This window comes from Pezoporus flaviventris, unplaced genomic scaffold, assembly GCF_033815535.1.
Source record: "Pezoporus flaviventris isolate CSIRO_AGI_PZ_B2104156 unplaced genomic scaffold, CSIRO_AGI_Pfla_v1 ptg000031l, whole genome shotgun sequence".
Lineage (NCBI taxonomy): Eukaryota > Metazoa > Chordata > Aves > Psittaciformes > Psittacidae > Pezoporus > Pezoporus flaviventris.
Genome location: NW_026892579.1, coordinates 55,046,999 through 55,069,094, shown reverse-complemented (window position 1 = coordinate 55,069,094; position 22,096 = coordinate 55,046,999). Strand labels below are relative to the sequence as shown.

Sequence of the window (22,096 nt, the reverse complement as noted above, 5' to 3'; positions counted from 1 at the left end):
TTTCCTAAACCCAGATTAAAGCATGACCACACAAACAAGCGGTGACCTCGGGGCAATCTTGAACTGTATCTGCCGCTGAGGAAAGAAAAGGGGATGGTAGTGTGTAATTACAGCTTAAAACAGCAGCCTGAATCTCTGCAGTGAGGTGGCAGAGAAACAGGTTGTGGCTGAAGCAACCAAGCAGCTGCGTTTACCTGAGTCCCTCCACCACATGCAGAAGCAGCTCCCATGTCTCCAGCCTTAGATCTTTCTGTGCCTCTTCGTGTGGCAAATGCAGAAGCAGCATGTCCAGCCAGAGGGGAAAGGGATGCCTGAGCTGGCAGGAAAGACCCCCCTCCAGACTGCAAAGCAAGCCCAAGCTTACCTTAATGGACTGACATTTGGGAGCAAGACAGATCCTGTGAGCAACTAACCCCCCCAAAATGACCTTTCCTCCCCATCCTTACCATCTTCACCTTCCACTTTTGGTTTGGTAGGATGCAGAATTTTCAACCACATGTATCAAAAGCAAAACTCTCAAACATGGGGCCTCATCTCCCTCCAGCCCAAATCCAGTTATCCAGTTCTGTCCTATTGCACAGCAAGAGGCACGATGCAGGGCCTGGAGGGCGGACCCTCTAAAGTGCCTCTTGTCACAGCTATTTCTTACAACACTGGGGTGTCTTTGTGATTATGGCTCAGGTGACTGAAGATTGGGCTTTGTCAAAGTGTTCTGCTGATAAAAATAATTCAGCAATTCTTTGAGACAGGAATCCCAGGACTGTGAAAACCCAACCCAAGAGTAGGAAAACAGGGGGTTAATGTGTTTCATATTCCCCAGCACGGTGGTTTCTCCTGCCTTGTGTCACTGCCCTGGGTCCCCCAGTCCCACTGGCTCCGCAGGTGCAGCCCGGCTGTGACCAGGGCGAGGGACACGGCTCGTGTGGATTTTGCCAAAAGAAAAAAAAAATGAAAAAAAGTGGGTTTTCCCAAAGAAATGGTGTTTTCAGGTGACCTGGGACCAGCCAGGCTTCTGTGCGGCCCCGCACTGGGATGGGGAAATCACCACCCTCGTGCTGCACCGGGCAATCCCTTTGTCCAGGGCATCAGGGCACAGTGAGGTACCCAGGGGAATGACCCATGTGCCTAGGGGAAGGTCCAGACTCACAGGCCAGGAGCCAGATGCAGGAACTGAATCCCCTCTAGCAACCTTGCTCAGGCACCATCTCGGGCAGGTTTTGGTTTTGCGGCTGGACCTGGCTCGAGCACACTGCACCCCATCCCTGCTCCTGCCTTTCACAGTCTCCCACCTTCCAGCTTCAGCCCTGCCCCTTGCCAGGGGCTCTTGACATGGCTGACAGATGATGTGGGGGGGGATTCCCCAGAGACCAGGTTTGCTTTATGCCAGGAAGATGTACATGAACAACGTGCTCTGCTCGGAGCCAGAGCATCTCCTCTCCCCTTCCCAAAAACGGAAACCAGCGATGGAGGTCACAGCGAATACCCACCTCCCCGCGCTGCTGTGCCTCCTGCACCACCAACTGCTGTGAAACATGGACACAGAATAAAGTACGGGAGACGGGTTTGTGGGGCCAGCGAATCTGAGGGGTGGCCTCAGTGTCCATGTCCCCACCCGTCCTGCAGGAGGATGTGCTCCCCGCAGGGTCAGCAGTCTCTCCCCGAGAGGTCCTTTGGTGCGAGGTGTTCAGCGGTGGCTCTGCCCTACCAGCGCGGCCACCTTCAGTACACGCACAGGTCTGGGAACTTCATCTCGTACACCGGGATGGAGTGGTTTTGGGGCTGGCCATAGGCAGCTGTGATGGTGCCGGAGGGACTTGGTGGTGGTCTGAAACACAAGAGGTGGAAGGAGGTGGTTTATAGAGGGGTCTGGTGACAAAGGAAAGCTTGTGCAGACAATGTGCATTCCTGCAGCATTGCAGGTCTCCACAGCACCACCATAGCAGAAGGGAACCGAGGCAAACAAACCAAAGGCTGCTCCAGCAGCCCTTGTCCCCTCTTGCCAACCCCAGGCTAGCACCCTTTCCGAGCACATAAGCCTCCTTGATAAGGGACAGAAGTAGCTCCCATTGCCTCAAAGCCAGTGCTGGCCTTGTGGTCAAGACCCCCCCACACTTGGCACAGCATCCTCGGCTGTCACCCAACTCACCGTATGGTGATCTCGAAGATCTGGTTGAGTTTGCTCTGCAGCAGCGTCGCCTGTAACACAGACACAGAGGCTCCATTAGAGCAGCTGTACCCAGGTACCACAGTAACGCAGACGGGACAAACACCCCAGTCACAGCAGGGAGAAGGTGGCCTGGCAAAATGCAGAGCCACACTGCCACTGTCCTCCTCTCCCAAGCAGAGGAGCCACAGAGACGCAGCCTGCCCTGGTCCCCACTCACCCGAGCACCGCAGTGGGCAGCGATCTCCTCGAACGGGGCTTTCTGGAATTTCTCCACCACTTGCCGCCTCCGCTCCCGCTCCTGCTCCTCCATGGCGACGCTGTCTACTGAAGCAGAGGGGAGATGGCTCCCAGCTGCTCCTCACCCACAAGGACCACCGCATCCCCACCTCCCCAGCAGACAGCATGGATTTGGGCATCACTGGAAAGCCAAGGAGAGGGTCTCCAGGATGTGGCTTTGGGACCAGCCTCTCCCAGGGACACCACCAGGGCCAGGCAGAGCTATGAGGTTGCCTGGTTGACCTGCAGTCCGGGTGCAATTCCGCCAAGGGGACCCATCCATGTGTGGCATGCACGCACAGATGCGGGGCTGATGGTACCCATACACACACACACCATGCCAGCCACCACCTCTCCTTATCACGTTGGTTCCCCCCCTTACCTATTGCCTTCTTTAGCGTCTCATACGTGATTTCTTCTGCTGGTGCTCTCTAAAGCAAGGGGAGAAGCAGATGAGGCTCAACACACAGCACAGGACACTGTTTTGGGATGACAGCAACCCAGAACCAGTGTCCCAGACTATATTCTTGCACCAAAAGAGTCTATCCTTAAAGATCAGGGATCCCTTTCCTAGCAAGCTGTGCTTTTAAAGTGTTTTTTTTTCAGGCTGGACTAGCCAGGCCTTACACCTCAGTGACAGCTCTTGTTGCTAAGAAATATGCTAGGAAATAAAGAAGGAAAATAAATTTGCCACGCAAGCAGCAGTGGATAACCCTTCCTGCTATGCAGCAAACCTTGCAGGCTGGGATCTGTCAGTACCTGGAGGGAACATCAGGGGGAGTTGTTTTTTTTTCTGACCCCATTCACTGCCAGACAGGCCAGGGCTCAGTTACGGGCTCCTGTACTCACAGCCAGAGGAGCAATTACATATGCAGCCAAATGATGAATTAGAGAGGGTGTAACCTCATGCTGTCAGGCTGCTGAAAGCACGGAGTGCTGAAGGGATAAGGCAGCCTCTGCAGCTCTGGTGTAACATGGTACCTGCTCTCGCTCAGGACTGTTCCTTGACTCCACCTCGACCTGCAGGGAAATGGTCTCACCAATGCTCTTCCTCTTGGACAAGCGATCTTCATCTGGGGAGGGAGAGAAAGGGCAGAAGAGCTAATTGAAGCCTCTCCATGGCCAGCAGGATGAGCACAGGCAGCCCCCAGAAAATACAGCCTCACATCTCCTCCCCAGGGTATCCGTCCATCTAAGCCATTCACACAAGTTTATCCAAACCAGCAGGACTGAGGAGTGAGCCAAGCCCAGCGGGGCTCATGGATCCTTCTGCCCAGCCAACTGTGAATGTCACAACCCCAGGAGGTTCCAATTAACCACTTTGTGCCTCAGTTTCCCCAAGGCTGCATCTTTAACAGAGCACCAAAAAACAACGGGGCCAGGTGTAGGACAAGAACTTTACATCACTGTAACTGTGCAGAGCAAGGGACCAGTTTCATCCCTTCCCATTTCTCCAGGATGCCCCAGGGTACTGCATACCTGTCAGCTGGGGAACGTAGGGTGTGCTGAGCCGGTCTGAGTTGTAGCCACTGCCTCCCAGCACCTCACTGATCTTGCTCTGCCAGAAGAAGACCTCTGGGCCCAGGCGGTCAAGGCTCTTGCTCAGCCTGTGGAGATAGAGAACAAACAATGAAGATGGCAGCATCTCTCCTGCTAGGGAACAGTGCCAGCGGGGTTTCTGGTCCCTTTGGGTCAGGAACAGAGAGCTTTCATGGTTTCACTAAGCTCCAGCACAGCCAGGTACATCACACTATTTCTGCACACACCAGCACAAAGCCAGAGGCCAGGAAGGGCTCTCAGCCCACCACAACAGATACAGTCCTCAGGGAGGACCACCCTGAGATAGGGAATGTGTCAAGAGAGCAGTGATGCTTACTGAGGTCCGTGTCTCTGTAAGGGGCCTCATCACTGGGGAAGAAGGTATTTTCAAGGCTCATACCTGGGTCTCTCCACAAACACGTCTTCAGGAAGTAGGTAGGGAGCTTCCTTCTGCCGCATCTGGATGACCTGCAGAAGACAAGCAAGGAGCCAAGCTCAAACCCAGAGGTGGCTTGTAGAGTCAATGCCAGAGGTGCTGCAGACAAGGCTGCAGCCCTGTCCCCAGACCCTCCCTCTCACCTCATGGATGTGCTGGCAGAAGGTGGGCACGGTGGTGAGCTGGCTGATGAGGTTCAGGTACGCCGCACCAAGGGCAAAGAGTGCGCAGCGGTTGTATGCTGTCAGGTTATCCTCGTTGATCTGGGCAATCTCCTGCAGCAGAGACACAGTCCCATGATGAGATACAGATGAACAAGGTCCCAGCACTGTCCCCATCCACCTTGCGGCATCACCTGCCCTGCAAACATCCCAGCTTTTGGAGCTTGAGTTTTGCAGCATTTCAGAGGCTGGGGCAAGGTGACTGAGGTCTATCCCCAGTGTGTTGGGCTGATCCATGGTAGGAGATGCTTACAGCAGATGAGGTGCTTCCTCAGAGACCTCTACTCCAAAACAATCTCTCCCAGAGGCTTCCTTCTTCCCATCACATCCCAGCCTGCCCACCCCAACAGTGCCAAGTGCCAGCAGCACACCCAGCTCCCCTACCCACCTGCACTGCCAGCACCAAGCGGATGAGGTCCACCATGACCTCCTCGTTAGCCAGCTCAATGCTAATGAGCATCAGCATACTGTAAAGAGCCTCATAGTGAGCCTGCACGTTGCTCTCCTCCTTGCAGATCAGGTAGATGTGCCGGTAGAGCTGCTGGCCATGCTGTGGGGACATGGACAGATGTGGTTAGCCCCTGAGCATCCCCTGTGAGCAACGCTGCCATCAACACAGAGCAAGAAGAGCAGCAGGGCCCAGCAAAGGAGCCTCCATCCACGCAGGAGGGAGCAGAGCTCCTCTGGTCACCAAGGTGTGACAATCAGGTGGCATTTTACCATCTGATGCTGGACCCTGATGGGGAAGAGCCACCAGCAGGTCCAAGAGCAGAGTCCAGGGCAGACACAGAGCACTCACAGCACCACGGCCAGGGAAAGGCCTCTGCTGCACAAGCAGTAGAGAAATGCTCAGATCACAGCAGAAAAACAAAAGCCGAAACACACTGCTTGACAGCAAGACACAGGACAGAGTAGGGCACACACTGGCACAAGGGAAACTCAGCTCTGTAATAGTTTTTGGTTTGGGGGCTGCATTGCTGCTCCCCAGTGTGTGCAAGGAAATAAATTGATCCCACCTTGCCTAGATGAGCTCCAGAGAGTTTTGCTGGAAGTGTTTTAGGGAGGCAGTGGAAGGAATAAAGTCAGGCAACTTTGAAAGCTACTTGCTAAATAGATTTTGTGATACCAGCACATCCTCGGGTACTCATTTCTTGGGGCAAATAGCTGATTTAGGAGTCTAGAAAGGCCCACACATGAAGCACTGATAGAGACTGAATCCCACTGGCTTTTCCCAGGGACATCCTTAGGTTTAGAGGCATCACGGTACTCCAAAGACTCAGTGTGACTTGGGGAAACAGAGGCACAGTCCTCGGCCTGATCTGCACAAGGACAGCTTGATCCAGACACTACCTTCTTCATGAAGACAGTATCCTGGCGTGAGCACTTGTCCACTTTCAGCTTCAGGACTGAGATGTCGCTGATGGTGCTGCAAGAAAAGGCCAAGGGAAAAGAAAACCTCAGACACTGGAGGGAAGAGGTGCAATTCCTGCATCCCTCAGAGCTGCTGGTCAGGAATGAGATGTATGGGAGGAACTGCTAAAAAGCCAACAGTGTCTTTTAAAACCCATCTGAACAATTCAGATATTCAGGAGTACTGAGCGAAATCACTACAGGATTTCAAGGCAGTGGCACTCAGGAACACAAAGGCAAGTTGACAAAGAAGTGTGAAAGCAAAGTGGGTTAGCAGAACCGCAGCAAAACCCATAGAGATGTTTCCATCTGGGATTACAGTCACCTTCCTCCAAGGTAACACAGCATGGACCACATGAGTGCCCAGAAAGCCTCACAGACCACGAGTGTCCAGCAGGCCTATCCATGGCAATGCAATGCAGCCATTGCACCTGCACAACCTCCTGGGACCATTGACTAACCAGTTACTTTCAGCAGTGTTGTCTCATGTTCCCTTGGGCACAGTCTATCACATGTGGGCACACCTCACCCATATGGCTCTTAGACCACTAAGATGCAGTATTAAACTATCCCAGAACTGATACCAGATTTAGTAATAATCCTGCCAGTGCTCCCAGCCCAGCAGATCTCCTCCCAAGCCTGCTCTGCAGTCTGCAGGTCCCAGCACTGTTGAGGAGTCCCCAGGACATACCTGATGGTGGAGAATTTCTGCCGGTTTCCGTGACGGTCGATGAAGCTGATGAGGATCTCCAGGACAAAGAGGCGGATCTCAGCATCCTCCATGAGGGCTGCAGAGAGCAGCCTGTCCAGGAAAACACTGGGAAGTGCCGTAAGCATGTTACTGCACTGGAAGCCCACAGAGACCTGCAAGCATCAAAGAAAAATGGTGGCAATGTGACAGTGTCACTTCAGAGGGTTACCCTCTTTCAGTTTAAATCCACCCCCCTTGTTCTATCCCTCCAGGTCCTTGCAAAAAGTCCCTCTCTGCTGCCATGCCAGCAGCTGAGAACCCACAGGTCTTGTGAGGGAGGGATGCATCTGCAGGGCTAGTGACAGATTCATACCTGGAGGAGGGACTTTAGGAGCATTATCTGTGTCAGCCGATTCCGATTCTCCCTGCCATGGAGAGAGGAAAGAAATGGTAAATCCAAATGAAAACAAGACAACCCTCCTTCCATACAAGGATGGAAAAGCCTCAGAAAGGGCAGGACCAGTTTCCCATGAGTCACCACCACAAAGAGCTATGCCATAAAGGTCTCTAGCAGATGAGCTCCAGATTTAACAGCCAGCAAAAGACTGCCAATGAAATGATGAATACCAAAGTCCACATCCTGCCACACACATCAGAAACAAGGCAGCACTCGCATCTCTGGGCAGGCACAAGCTGAGCTCAGGATGATGAGCTGAGATCTGGATGTTCCCATCCCCATCCCACAGTGACTCCCAAGGAACACCAGGCACTGGTTTTGAACAGGCTCCTTACTTTAAAGCAGCTGCAAATTGGTGAGATGAAGTCCAAACTCCCCTGTCCATGGAGGTACCCCTATTCCCTGCTCCCATCTCACTTCTTACGAACCACACTTCTGCTTCAGCAGCATGGAGCGGGTTATGCAAAAAAGGAAATCTTGAAAACTCAGTCTTTCCTGGCCCCGGGGGACACACAGGGACCTCCCAAGGGATTTCCAGCCTGCCCCACAACACACTGCTTGTGCTGCCTATCTCTGCTTAGGGACTGAGCTACACCACAAAGAGCAGCATCCCTGTAAGCTGAGCTGAAGGCTGCCGCTCCTCTGCAAACTCCTGGTTCACACGCAGCGCAAGCACCATCCTTCACACAGTGTCAGATGAGATTTAAAAGCTCTCCTGAAGGAAGCTCATGAGCTGACAAAGGAGCAGTGACAAACAGCCTGGCACAGCCAGCCTGGTACTGAGAAGTGACTGCCACCCTGGAGCTATGAGCCCAATTGTGCTCCTGCAGCAAGGAAAGCTGCCCTGGCTGAATGGCACCCAGCACCTACTGTGTCTCCCACTGTGCGAATCGGGATTGAATGCAGGAGTCAGGAATCACCTCCACGTGAGAGAGGAGCAGAGCATGTCTCCTATCAGCCAACAAAGTCTCTCTCCCATCAGAGACAAGTGGGAAGAGCCTGACCATACTTAGAAGATAAATATAGCATGAAAATCTGTTTGCTCCTTACCTACATGTTTCAGCACTGACACCCTGCTCCAAATAGCTCTCATGGTCTGTTCCTACACTTCTTAAGCAATTCTGTTGTTTGGGTGTTTTCCCTTCCTCCTCTTTCTCCACTGCTGGGTATAAATATCACCTCCCGCTAAGTGCTAATAAAAGCTCTGAGGCAGCTCAAAGGGGCCACACACCAGTGGTTGGAGGCAGGGATGAGCAGCTGGTCCCATAAGCCCATACTCAAGCTTCTCAAAAGCCTCAGGCAGCCCCCACTCACCAGCAGCTATCCCACTGCCCTGAGACATCTGAAGTCACTCCCCTGAATGTTATTTTCAGTTCCTGGCTAGTTCTGGGTGACACGCCAGGACGGAGCTCCCAACAGCAGGTACCTGAAGGAATGCAGAGTTCATGCAGCATAACTGCCTGCAGACATCTTTCCCCCTTGATGCTCTGGTGTTTCAAGGGGCATTTGTCATCATATTTGCAGCAGACAGCAAAGCATTTGAAACAGGAATCACATGTTGCTCAGCTTCCCTTGCTCAGTTTCCCCTCAGCGAAGCTCTCAATGCTCACCCTTTCCAATAACATGCCCAAATCCCAAAGACCCATCTCAAGGTGGGAACAGTTTCAGGAGCTCCCCAGCACCTTCAGCGATGTGTTTAAAGCCCTAACACAGAACAGTGGCAGGAAAAGCAGGGCAGGGGGTAGAATAAGAAGGGAAGAAGGCATCTGTTCTCACCCAGCTTTGCCAGCCTCAATGGACTGCTGTGTGGAGGGTAGTGGCACCTTGTTCATGATGAAGACCATCACCTCAGACTGCTGGTAGGTGGGCAGTGTGCTGGCGAAGGACCCTGTGAGAACAAGAGCAAGCTGGCAATGTGTAAGGCACAACCCACCATCCTCAGGAGGACACAGTGACATGGGGTCTGCCTGCCTGCCCTGCTCCAAGGCAGCTGCCGGACCCTATAGCCAGACTGGGATAGGACAAGGCTTGCCTGGATCCGGCACTCGCAGGCAGATTTACCTTCAGGGTGATTCAAGGCCCATCAAAACACCTCACAGGTGTGGCAGCCCCAGGCTAGGGCAGGGTGAGGCTGTGAGATGCCAACCCCTGCCTTTGCCCCTTCTTTTTTGGGGTGCATCCCCATCCTCAGCAGCTGCAGCAAACTGACACCTGCTCTCTTTCCCTCCTCTCCCTCCTTTCCTCAGGGTCTCCTGCCCATGGAGAAACAGGACTCTGGCAGCACACAGCAGATCTGCTGGGGATGACCGGGGCTGTAATGCCACCTGCTGATAACACACCACCACGCTTGCAGCACGCCACAGAGAAATCTGATTTCTGTCACCTCTTTTAGCATGAGAGTGACTTAGTTTCACCCCAGATAATCCTGCAGATGCTCAAGGCAGAAACCTATCACACAGGGGGGCCACCCACCAGCACCTTCGTGGGGCACTGCAGGACACCCACCTATGGTTTTAATGACGGCCTCCTGAAACATCCTCTCCTCATGCTCTTTGATGATCTTGGTGCTGACACCGGCACCGCAGTCATAGCTCCCCGTCAGCGCATAGTCAATGCTGAGCCTTAGCTGCCTCAGCAGGGTGTTAAACACCTCCAGCACCGTGGGGCCTGTGGTGGTGAGAGGGAAAAGAATGGAGCAGCACCGGAGGAGAGCAGAAGTTTTCCCCATGGAGATGGAGGGATGGAGGCTGTTTCCCCCAGAACAGCATGGTTTATGCATCCCAACACCCCATAAGCAGGTTAAAAAACAGTTTGGCCACACACATAGTGACTTCTAACCCCCACCACCTTCCTCAGTCAAGACAATGGAGAATTGTCCTTCCAGGAGCACTCTCATCATATTTACAGCAAGCCTTGAAAACCCCTTTTCCTCCTGTCACAAAGGCTGCCATTGCAGCCAGCCCTCTAGGTTTAGGTCGCTGCATGCAGGCATGGGTGCTGCTTTCAGGAGCGCTGAAATGGCACTGAAGAGATCCCCAGCATTCCTGGATGTTCCAGGATCCCCCATTACCAGCTCATACCTGGGGTCAACCCAGAACCCAGCCCAAACCTCTGGCACCCCTTCACAATTCCCACTGCAATAAAAGGGTGAAGAGGTGGATGGAGAGAATAAATTTATCTACTTACCAACAGATCCGGAGGCTGCGATCACCGCTGCCTCCGAAAGGACCTCTACGATGCCCGCACGCACGGTGGCTGCGCTCTTGCTGTTGGCATCCAGGTGTCCCAGGAGCTGCTGGATCACGAGGTGGGAATGCTGTGGCTGGAAAGAGGGTGTGAATGTCAGCATGGGTGCCGCATGCAAGAGGTGACAGCCTGTTCGTGTGACCCTCACAGCTATCAGGGATGGACCCTGCAAATGCACCCAGCTGCACCAAGTCCCTGCCTGGCTCTTTCCAAGACAGCTCCAGATGCAAAATGAGAGGAGGCTGCAGGAAGCAGCCTGTTTTACATAACTGAGCAAGAGCCTGGAGCAAGTTGCACAGTAAAAGAACATCTAAAGAGCTGTATAGATCTAAGGAAATTGTGACAATTAATCCCAGGGATTTCAGAGAGAAAGGACTTGCTTTTGCCAGGGTTTCCCAAACACATCTATACTTCAAGTTATCGTGACCCTACACCTCCAGTATGCATTAACAGGATTTTATAAAATCTAGTAGCAGTGTAAAAGGGTTTAGGCAGTTTACAAGATTAAAAACAAGAAACAAGAACAGGGGGTTGTGATCTGCTTTTCACTGTAAGAGTTCTCCAAGCAGAGCCATGGCTTGGCTGAATCCAAAAGTGAAGCAAACTCCCAAAGGTATGAAGTAGGACAGCAGGTCTGGGGCATCCTCAGCAGACTGGGAGCAGGGTGGGAGGCAGCACCATGCCCTACAGCACACAGGGATTCATGCAAACAGAGCTGCATTGAGATCCATGTGAAAGAAGAAAGGACGGACATTTTCCCATCTCTTTGGGATTTACCTAAACTGCATTTCCAAGGTCCGCAGTGAAAAGGGGATCATAGAACTGTAGAATCACAGAATGCTTTGGGTTGCAAGGGATCTTACAGCTAATCTAACTCCAAACCCCTGCCATGGGTAGGGACACCTTCCACTAGACCAGGTTGCTCCAAGCCCTGTCCAACCTGGCCTTGAACACTGCCAGGGATGGGGCAGCCACAGCTTCTTTGGGCACCCTGTGCCAGGGCCTCACCACCCTCACAGGGAAGAACTTCTGCCTCAGATCTCATCTCAATCTATCCTCTTTCACCTTAAATCCATTCCCCCTTGTCCTGTCAAGAGGAAGAGCCTGGCAGGGTCTGTCTCTGAGCATAGCCAGGTCTAAGGACAGGGATGCTGGGCTGCAGGCACTGTAACAATGCCTGGTTTGCCTAGGGCACGTTTTACCCCTGACAGCCCCTCTCCTTTTCTTCAGGAATGAAGAGCTCAGACTGATTTACACAGCAGTGATCTGAAAGAGGCAGCTTTCCATTGGAGCCCAACTGCTTCCTCTGGAGGGTTTCACAGCATTCCAGCAGCCCGTCTGATTCAGCAGGGCTTTGCTTTCCACTGAAAGGGAGGGAATTGCTCTCGGGACTTAGATACAAGCTCCATGAGCTGTATCACACACCACACACAGCTGGCACAGAGCCAAGCTAACTAACACCTACCAGCCACGTCCCTGTACACCCCCCAGCCCACACTGCCATCCACATGGACTCTGCTTGTCTCCAGCCACTTTGGGGCACGCTCGGTGAGCGCTGGAACTCAGCACTGCCGGGATGCGGCAATGCAGTGGCAGCTGCTCTGACTCAGCCCAGTCATGGTGGCAGATGCAAGCACTCCCAAGCATGCACGTGTGTCCCCAGTCAGAGTCCCGCCAAATCCCTACCTGGATTGAATACATGATGATCCTGAAGCAGCACGTGGCAAAGATCTTCGGCTCCCAGAGCGAGTGGTTATCCAGGTGGCTGGAGAAGAGATGGAAATGGAGGGAAAAGTAACTGTAAGTCCCCCAGAGCCTGCAGGGGTGCAAAGCAAACACCAGGGATAGCCAGAGGCAGCAAGGATCTAGCACTGCAGCAGAGGGCAGGTACACAAACTCCTTGCTGGAGTGACTTTTCTCAGTGACAGCTATCTATCCCATGCCATCTTCTTCGCTGCATCCAAAAGTGAGAGCTCAGCCTGAAATGCAGTCCCCATCTCCACTGCCAGGCTGAGGGGAGCCAGAGGAGTCCATTCCTTCACCCTAGCTCTGGCCTGCATTGGCTGTTTCCCCGTGCCTCAGTTTCCCTTATGCCAAACGCATGACTTACATGAGGACGGGCTTGATGGCGTTCTTGATGTTGCCGTATGCTGCTCGGCCCAGCAGCTCCCGCAGGCACCTCTCCGCCAGCTCCGTAGGACTCTCCTTCTCCTTCTCAGTGGCTTGCAGCGGGGAGGGGGAGCGGCTGTGAAAGCAGAGGAGGGCGATGAGAGCGGTGCTGAGTTTGCAGCAGCAGTGGGGGAGAAGAGACACAGAACCCGGACAGGGAAGGTTGGAGCAAAATGGTCGTGGCATCTGCCTGCACCCCATGCAGCACAGGGCTGTGGGCTACCCCTTGCACAGCCTGCAGTCACCCCGCAGCAGCCACATGTTACCCTGCCAGGCAGATGGGGTACCTTCATCCCAGCAGAGCCCGATGATAAAGCGCTGCTGGAATGGAGCCAGACCAGAGAGCAGCATGGTGCATGGATTGTAGAGGTGGGGGATGTGCCAGGATGGCCCTGCTTGCAGCACCAGGCTGTGCCAGGCAGCAGGGATAGCCCCCGCATCCCTGGGACCGGGAGGATGATCGCAGTGCTCAGTGCTGGAGCAGGAAAGGATCTTATCAGCGAGGATGCAGGACATAATGTCCTCCCAGAGTGGACACATTTCCCAGGGGAGGAAGAGCAAAGCAGTCACGGCCTGGAACAAATCACCCTGAAAACGCACACCCCAGAGAAGATCCATCCCTTTTTCCACATTCGAACTTGCTTGGCATCACACAAACACCATGCATGCTTTTATCACCTTGATGCTTCTGTTTACAAGAAAAAAGGAAAAGGCATCTGGCCAGAAGTCAGCTTCTCAAGGCTGATATAGCTCTCTTAACTTTCAAAAGGAAAATCTCAGGAGGAATTCACACCTACTTCTCTGCTCTTCGCTTCTCAGCTAAGTGACTCCCCATCAAATACACAGCTGGTGGCAAACAGGCAACCAGCACAGGGTTACACCAGAAGAATGGAGGGTCAGCGAGCAAAGACACATTTCAGTTCCTGAAATCCCTCTTGTCTGGCTTTAAAATAGCTCTTCAGTACCATTTAAGCAGAAATCCCTCACAAAGGTCAGCCCACTGAAAGGGCAGCTCAGAGCCTTTGCAAACAGCATCCCTTAACTGCAGGGATGGCACAGAGAGATCTCTGCTCCATGGGAGCCATGGTGTCCTGCAGCGGTAAAGACAGCAATAACCCTCACAGCACTGGGTAACATGCAGAGCTCCTGCCACCTGCAGCACCCTTCACCGAGGTACATAAAAGGTTTCCCTCTGGCCACTCATTGCATTTGCCATGAGCTGCAGGCACAAATCAGCCTGCAATGCCTCTGCCCTGCAAAATCTTGCTTGAAAAGGACCCTGAAGCTGCTAGCAGAGCAAGTGGGTCAATGCAGCATCAAGTTCTTACCTTTCAGACTCCTCCACATGCTGTAAGTTGAAGAGCAGCGAGGGCACAATTTTGTCCATGTGCTGAGGGTCCCAGATGTTGGCTTGGAGCTCATCATTCACAGTCTTTCTCACCACTCCTTGGAGGCCTTTAATGCCAGACATTCGGATCCTGAACAGCAGATTTACACCAAAATGGCACGTATCTACACAGTATACATTATTTTACATCTGCATAGACAGCTGAAAATGTGCAAGAACTTGGAGAGAAGATACTGATTTACATGTTACCAGAGGGATTCATGCAGGTGATGCCCTAGTTCCCAGCTGCAGGCCTGCTATACCCCAGGGCAGTCTTCCTGCCTCATATCCCCCAGAGATGTGGCTTCCCACAGCCCAACATACATGAGCAAGAAAGGCTCTGAACCAGTTAAAATCATCCTGGCAGCAGCAGCCAGCTCCCATCAATCATCTTTCCCAGGACACCCTTGGGCTGCATCACCAGCAGAATGATCAGCAGGTTGAGGGAGGGGATTCTACCCCTCTGCTCTGCTTTGGTGAGACACCCCCTCCCCACCCTTGCAATACTGTGTCTAGCTCTGGGCCACCAATGTCCATCCAGTAAGGATGTGGAGCTGTTGAAGTGAGACCAGAGGAGGCCACAAAGATGCCTTGAAGGTTGGAGACAGCCCGAGAGAGCTGGGCTTGTTCAGCCTGGAGAAGAGAAGGCTCCGCAGAGACCTTAGAGCAGCTTCCAGTGCCTAAAAGGGCCGAAGAGAAACCCAGATAGGGGCTTTTGACAAGGGCCTGTAGGGACAGGACAAGGGGGAATGGCTTTAACCTGACAGAGGGGAGATTGAGATGAGATCTGAGGCAGAAGTTGTTCCCTGTGAGGGTGCTGAGGCCCTGGCACAGGTTGCCCAGAGAAGCTGTGGCTGCCCCATCCCTGGCAGTGTTCAAGGTCAGGTTGGACGGGGCTTGGAGCAACCTGGTCTAGTGGAAGGTGTCCCTGCCCATGGCAGGGGATTGGAACTGGATGAGCTTTAAGGTCCCTTCCAACCCAAACCATTCTATGATTTCCCCCATTCCCAGCAGCTGTAGAGGTGAGCTGCACCCATGGGGATTCTGGATGCTAAGGACAGTGCTTTTTGACACCTGTGTCCTTTCTGGGTCCAAAGATCCTAACTCTGCTCTAGTCAATAAAGTCATCAATTAAAATTTCCCTACACAGCAGGATTCCCAGGTCTGAAACTAAACTCTCAACACCCACTCAATGCCCAAGAAACATAGCACGTCCTGATCTGCAGGAAAAAACACATTAAATAACCTTTTCTGAGGTCTCCCTAATGTATTTTTCAGATCTAATCAAGGCAATAATCTGACTGACACACAATTCTCGAGAAAGGAGCTTTGAGCAGGACCAAGAGCCCAGGAAAGTAGCGTGCTCCTTTTTAATTACAGGAGCTGCAGATTTTCTCTCTTCCAGTCTCCAATGCAATTTAGCCAGCATCACTGGAGCCCTGAAGGTCAAGTGAGAATAATGAGCCTTCTGCATTATTTCCTTATTAAGAGGGGAAAAAAAACCCAAACCTGTCAGTCTGCAGTGTTAAAAAGAGGCAAGCCTGGTCCTTGGAGACAAGCTGCCATGAGAACTGGCAAACCTCAAGGGTTCACCCCTCTGCAAAGCAACCAGCCCCTGGTGCAGTAGCTCTGGGAACAGCAGCAACATGATGTGCTGGGCTCTACTTAAAACTAGTCCATGGCAGCAGTGGCCTCCTGCCCAGAGCCTCCTGGTGGGAGCCACAGGTTCTATGCCATCGGTGCCTCATGGGGCCATTTCAAGCGCTGGATCTTTTTAAATACACCACCAACAGGCCTGGCCTTGGCAGCAGTAAACAACATTAATCTGTCTGCTTTAGTCATAATTAATCCCTCTGGGGTATGTTTCCCATCACAGCAAAGCAAATCAGTCCTCAACGCTGTCTAGAGAGATGGAGCCACCTTTAAATGTGGAAAATAACAGACCACATGGCTGCAGGAGGAAGTTTGTGAGAGAGCATTCATTCTGCTAAGAGCAGGAGCCTCTTCCCATCATCACCATCCTTCCTTTGGGGGCCAGGATAACTTCTTTACCTCCTAATCTGAGTTCCTAGCTGTCCACAGGCCATGGCCCCAGAGCAAAGACGATGAATGCTTAAAGATGCACTGAGGCAGCCTTGTAATGGGCAGACTCCAGGGGTTACCTGCTCATATTTTGCCCAAAGAAAAGAAGTTGGAAGCCTAAGGGCATGTCACTGGCTGTGGTCAGATTGAGTACAGCTGCTGTGCTCTCAGGACATTTGCAAATGAAAACCAACTTCTCTCACACCATGTCCTGAGCTGCAGCAGCAGCAGTGTGACCAGCAGATTAAAGGGAGAGGATTCTCTTCCTCTCCTCCACTCTGGTGAGACTCCCCCTGCAGACCTGCATTCAGCTCTGAAGCCCCAACATAAGAAGGATGTGGAGCTGTTGGAGAGAGACCTTGAAGCAGCTTCTACTGCTTAAAAGAGCCAACAAGAAAGCTGAAGAGTGACTTTTCACAAAGGCCTGTAGGAACAGGACAAGGAGGAATGGCTTTAGACTGACAGAGGGGAGATTTACATGAGGTCTTAGGAAGATGTGAGGGTCGTAAGGCTCTGGCACAGGTTGCCCAGAGAAGCTGTGGCTGCCCATCCCTCGCTGTGTTCAAGGTCTGGTTGGATGGGGCTTGGAGCAACCTGGTCTAGTGGAAGGTGTCCCTGCCCATAGCAGAGGGTTAGAACTGGATGAGCTTCAAAGTTCCTTCCAACCCAAACCATTCTAGGACTCCGTATTCCCACACAGCAACAGAGGCTGGGTATGTGCTGCACCATGATTTCTAGGCTCCTGTTTCATCCTCCCATACAGTTAGCAGGGTTTAATACTTAGTAAATAAGGGAGGATAGAGAACAGCAGCCTGAGTGCACCCAACTCTAGGGAATCACTGTGCATCTCCATGACAGCACAAAGCAGTCCTGCAGCCTGCATTAAACCTGTCCCCAAAAGCAGGTGCTTCTCCAGGGAAGGCAGAGGCTGGGAGCATAGGAAATCCTCCAGGGTACGTTCACAGAACCAGCAGGACCAGGGACACCCTGCTCACAGCACTCACTTTGTCCGGATGTCCAGGTCATCATGGCTGGAGTGGCACATCTCACTGAAGCGGGAGACGAAGAAGTCATAGCTGCGGTGATAAGATGGAGTGTCCTCTTCTATGTTGGCAAACTTCACAAACTGGGTGAGAAGAAAAAGGAGGTCATCCCTTAGGGCATGCCAACAAAAATATTTTTCCAATTCCTCTCCAAACCACCTTTGTGGGCTTCACTGCAGCAGCTTGGTGTGTGCCGATGGATAACAAATCTGGCTGCCTAGCTGCATCTAGGACACAGGTCCCCAAGTGGGAAGTGTCCCCAAGTGTCACCACAGAGCCCCACTGACCTCCAACAGTACCCAGGCCCAACCAAGCATCACTGCAAGCCTCAGCTACCCCTGTAAAGGGCATTTAGAGGTGCAACAAGGCTCTGAGTTAGGGATCCTTAATATGCAATATGCACTAGTAACAGGAGATAAATTTGCCCCCAGCTTCTTTCAGTCCTTCCAGATGGCAATAAAACCCAGCCAACACTTCCCAAACACCGCTGCAGGGGTGAAAACAGCCTTGGAAGTGCCAGTGGATAAACCAGCCGTGAGCAGGTTCTTAACCACATCCCAGATCTCGCCTGCAGCACCAAACAGCACAAGGTCCCATTGCTCCTTTCCAGTACAGCCGCTCCAAGAGGCACAGAGCTTGCCAGAAATGCCAGCTGACCAACAGATCTGGCTGCTAAGCTTTCAGGGAAAGAATTTAGGAGGAAGAAAGGATAAACATGTTTGCAAGCTTTCTTCTTAATTCCCTAACTTATTCAGAGCTGGGAAAGCCCTTTGCAATGGGAGCAGGGTCTCCAGGCAGCACCCACATCCTTCTGCCAAGGCCCAAACTCCATGAGAGACTGGAGAGGTGCCACTTCTGTGCCATACAGCCACAGAAGAAAGGAGAGGTGAAAAGTAACTTCATGTGGGTCCTGATGGTAGAGCTGGGCAAGATGGATATCATATTATACACAAAGAATTAGGTATCTAAAGTCTAGTAGCCTAACATGACTCTCAGGAATATCATTATTCTGATAAAAGCAGAGCAGCCCCCATGTCACTGAGGTTGGAATTGGATGAGCTTTAAGGTCACTTCCAACCCAAACCATTCTGTGATTCTATGATTCTATAACTGCTGGGTTCCTCTTCCAACTAGAAGACCTAGCCCACTTACAAGGGGTTACCTGTCCACCTGGCATTTCTTAGGGTGCTCAGCACCCTCTGGACATGCCATGCTGCACAGGAGCTCCTTCTTTACCCTAACCCTATCCGCAGGCTTTTCTCACTTCTTGCTCTGCATTTGCTGGCATCCAGCCTCACCAGGACAGCAGCAGGCAAATGGCCCACCAGTGCCCCTCCACAGCTGGCAAAGCCAGCCCAGCATCCCAGTGCATCACACAGACACTGATTATCATGCACCCGCTGTGCCGGGCTATTAATAATGTCAGCTGCAAGGGCTGGCTCTGCACAAGCAAAGGAGCTGCTGAGCCCCGCCAGGAATTGTTCCCAGAGCGCAGGGACTGGCTCCAACTGATAAACTCTTCTTACTCACCAGAAAAATGCAGGGCTGTTATATAAGAAACCTCTGTATCAGTCAGCGCACAAAGTGGCTATTTTAAGCTCATAGCAACTCCACGTGCAACTAAAGGTGAAGGCAGGGTGCAGAGTCAGGAGCAGTAATGGGACTCCCCTCAGCAGCTCTGGGAGAGCTGTTTCAAGCATCCCAGGAGAGCTGTTCCAAGTGTCCCGTGGCTATGAAGCATCAGGAAATCAAGGAAGGGAACAGCTTCTCTGCAGCTAGTATCTGCAGGTATCAGTCACACAGCCACATGAAGGACAGGAGCTCATTTCGTGCCATCAGGACACCAAACAGGGTCACCTCATCAGAGCTCCTGAATCTGCCAAGGCCCTGAGGATTGCCAGCTCACACATCCACACCAGCAGCACCCTTGGTTCAGCTCCCTGCCCCAAGGGCAGCTTCTCCAGCTGGCTCCCAGGCACAGTGAGCCCTGCCATCCTCTGTATTGGGGCAACAGACTTCCCACAGCTATGCCCAGTGACACTGGATGCAGCACATTGGTCACATCTGCCAACAGCTGGAGGCAGCTGCCTTCTCTGCATCCATTTTCACAGCCTCTGGCAGGGTCAGAACTTGTAAAAAGCATCCTAGAACAGCAAAAAATCAGCCCCAAAGCCTCTTCATCCTCCATCTATAGGAAATTTTTAGGAGTCTCCCATTTGCTCAGACTGTTGGATTTTTCCAAGACTTGGCTGTCCCTGCAAGGATGCTGTACCAAGCAGCAATTACGGGAGATGCCCACCCTGATCCCACTGCCAACCCATACCCAGTGGCTAAAAGCAGCACCAGGACACATGGAAATGTCCCAGGGAGAGCTGGGCCAGCAGGAAAGAAGGCGCTGAACCTTCAGAGAAACCTTCACTAACAGGCACCACAACTCAGCTGAAAAGCTGCTCTACAGCTTCACGTGGGATTTCCACTGGGAAAACTGTTTAAAACATTGAAACACAACATGATTTCTGCTGTGGTTTGAGGGGGTGCAGAGCTGGGCAGCTTAGGGCTCCCCTGCTTGAAGCCAACAAGCTCCAACTGAAACACGGCTGGGAACTGGGAGCAAGCGCAGGGGAGATGAGAGGAGCGCGGCTGCCTTGGAGAAGCAAAACAAGGGCTGGGAAGGGATAACGCTGCTACCTATAAATACATCAGACATAAATACATCAGAAGAGAAACATCAAGGCGGGGGAAGAGCTGTTTAAATGAAAGATCAATGGTGGTTTGAGGAAAAATAAAATGGGAATGACATCGAGCTGGAAATTAGATGGTTCCTACCCAAAGAGGGGAGGTTGCCCAGCAGACTCCTAACGAGGATGAGAAAGCAAAGTGGATTTAAACTCCAGCTCCATATGTTCACCCTGGGGATTATAGGATGGGGTTACAGTGATCATGGGATGCTGGATTTTCGCTGCTGCTTCCAGCGTGGAGCCTGGAAGGCTGGTCCTGGGATCAGCCCCACCACAGCCGCTTGAGATCAGCCTCGGCTCTGCGTGAGGAGGGAGATGTGTCTCAGGCGAGATTTCACACCACGGAGAATGACTCACTTGGAGCAGGTTTCTATAAACAACCTCCTCCTGCCTTTGCCATCAGCTCCATTATTGTGAAGATTGCTTCAGACAGCACTCTCTAATTAAGCACGAGCCTGAGGCACATTCCTCATTAGCAGATATAGGAAGAAGTGTCTCATTATCATTAGTCACTTTCCTACAAAAGCCCTCAAGTTTTCTGTGCTATTTGCCCTGTGAATGCCGCCACGCTTCAGAAGGGAAAAAAAACCCCAAACCATCACTAAACCATCATTCCTGATCTGGATTCCTCATTAAAACACTCGCTCCCAATTCCTGACTGCAGTGACAGCAGTGCTAAGGAAACACCTATCTGTGGCCTAGGACAGGCTGAGGAGCTGGGCTTGCTCAGCCTGGAGAAGAGAAGGCTCCAGGGAGACCTTAGAGCAGCTTCCAGTGCCTAAAGGGGCTGACAAGGGTCTGTAGGGACAGGACAAGGGGGAATGGCTTTAACCTGACAGAGGGGAGATTGAGATGAGATCTGAGGCAGAAGTTCTTCCCTGTGAGGGTGGTGAGGCTCTGGCACAGGTTGCCCAGAGAAGCTGTGGCTGCCCCATCCCTGGCAGTGTTCAAGGCCAGGTTGGAAGGGACTTGGAGAAACCTGGTCTGGTGGAAGGTGTCCCTGCCTATGGCAGGGGGGTTGGAATTATATAAGGTTTGACGTCCCTGCCAACTCAAACCAGTCTGTGATGATTCCATGACCATCCCTCCTCTCCATGTGTGCTAGAACATGGGAGGTTTGTTCCATCTGTGCAGGAAACATGAGGCAGGGCTCTGTCTTGCCTTGACCCAATGCTTGTGTTGGGGCTGGTCTGCTGAAGCCTCTGCCACAGCACTGTGAGGCCCTGCAGCAAGGGCTCTCCCTTCCCCAGCTCCATGCCAGCAGCTCCCATTGAGATGCAGCTCCACTGAGCTTGTGTCCTACAGGAACTTTTCCATACAGGCAGATCCCAGCCTGTACTGCACTCCTGGATTGTGTGTACTCAGGTGTAAGACCTTACACTTGTTCGTGTTGAACTCCATAAGGTTCTTGTTAGCCCACTCTTCCAGCCTGTCCGACTCATCCTGCAGGATGACTCTCCTTTCCAAAATGTCCTCTTCTCCACTCAGTTTGGTGCCATTGGCAACTGGTAAAAGCTCAGGGCTGAGCTGTCTACATGTTTCCAAGGCACGAGAGAGAGCGCCAACCCAGTCCACCCTCCTGCCCACAGGATGATCTGCGCCATCTAAACCCCACCTCTTATAAAGCAGCAACAACAGATGCTGCTTGTCCAAGGCAAGCTACTGGGCACTGGCAGAGCCCTCACAAGCCAGGCTGTTATTTACACCCAGTATTCCCAGTAAAAAACAACAGAAAGGCCAAGCACAAGTGGCAGCTAGCTCTCAGCCAGGATCAGCAGTTTGGATGCTGGAGGATGTCAACTTTGTTCACTCAACTTTGCTCATTCCGCCTTTCCCCTCATTTTATGTGTGTCATTGTCACATCCCCAGTCCACCTAAGCCATTTATTTCAAGCAGCAGCTCTGTTTAAGCCAGCCTTTTTCTGAGCACAAATAGCTCTCAAAATCCATGAGGATCATCTCCTAAGTTGGTCTATTGTGCAAAACTGCTGACAGCCCCCGAGTCCTCATGCTCATTTAGGAAAAGCTGAATTCAAGAGAAGAAAGGCATGGCAGAGATCAGAGACCAGCGACTGGTTGCAGACAATAAAAAGGAGGGACAGCACACACACAGCACAGCCAGGGCCTTGGAAATTTCATGCATGGCAGGAAACGCGAGGGGACCCCATAAATCCTCCCCTGTTACTTCTCCCCGTTCCTCCCCAACAAAGTCTCCTGCCCTGGTACTGTAAGAGA

At 52.3% G+C, this 22,096-nt stretch overlaps 1 protein-coding gene across 5 annotated transcripts in view; it reads right to left on the bottom strand.

Moving 5' to 3' along the window:
- Positions 1 to 927: 927 nt before the first annotated feature.
- EFR3B (EFR3 homolog B) overlaps positions 928 to 22,096 on the bottom strand; it is a 38,747-nt gene continuing 17,578 nt past the window's right edge. For 4 of the 5 annotated variants that reach the window (XM_061461078.1, XM_061461079.1, XM_061461077.1 and 1 more), the window contains exons 5-23: positions 17,086 to 17,207; positions 13,941 to 14,090; positions 12,554 to 12,688; positions 12,130 to 12,208; positions 10,384 to 10,519; positions 9,703 to 9,864; positions 8,974 to 9,085; positions 7,114 to 7,165; positions 6,741 to 6,913; positions 5,990 to 6,065; positions 5,028 to 5,189; positions 4,562 to 4,693; positions 4,383 to 4,450; positions 3,923 to 4,050; positions 3,425 to 3,516; positions 2,826 to 2,874; positions 2,385 to 2,491; positions 2,147 to 2,196; positions 928 to 1,825 (exon numbers count right to left, since the gene is read on the bottom strand). In XM_061461078.1, the coding sequence (XP_061317062.1) occupies positions 1,720 to 1,825; positions 2,147 to 2,196; positions 2,385 to 2,491; positions 2,826 to 2,874; positions 3,425 to 3,516; positions 3,923 to 4,050; positions 4,383 to 4,450; positions 4,562 to 4,693; positions 5,028 to 5,189; positions 5,990 to 6,065; positions 6,741 to 6,913; positions 7,114 to 7,165; positions 8,974 to 9,085; positions 9,703 to 9,864; positions 10,384 to 10,519; positions 12,130 to 12,208; positions 12,554 to 12,688; positions 13,941 to 14,090; positions 17,086 to 17,207 (2,091 nt within the window). In that variant the 3' untranslated portion in view covers positions 928 to 1,719. The remainder of the gene's footprint in view (positions 1,826 to 2,146; positions 2,197 to 2,384; positions 2,492 to 2,825; positions 2,875 to 3,424; positions 3,517 to 3,922; positions 4,051 to 4,382; positions 4,451 to 4,561; positions 4,694 to 5,027; positions 5,190 to 5,989; positions 6,066 to 6,740; positions 6,914 to 7,113; positions 7,166 to 8,973; positions 9,086 to 9,702; positions 9,865 to 10,383; positions 10,520 to 12,129; positions 12,209 to 12,553; positions 12,689 to 13,940; positions 14,091 to 17,085; positions 17,208 to 22,096) is intronic. The other variant, XM_061461076.1, reaches the window with a different exon arrangement.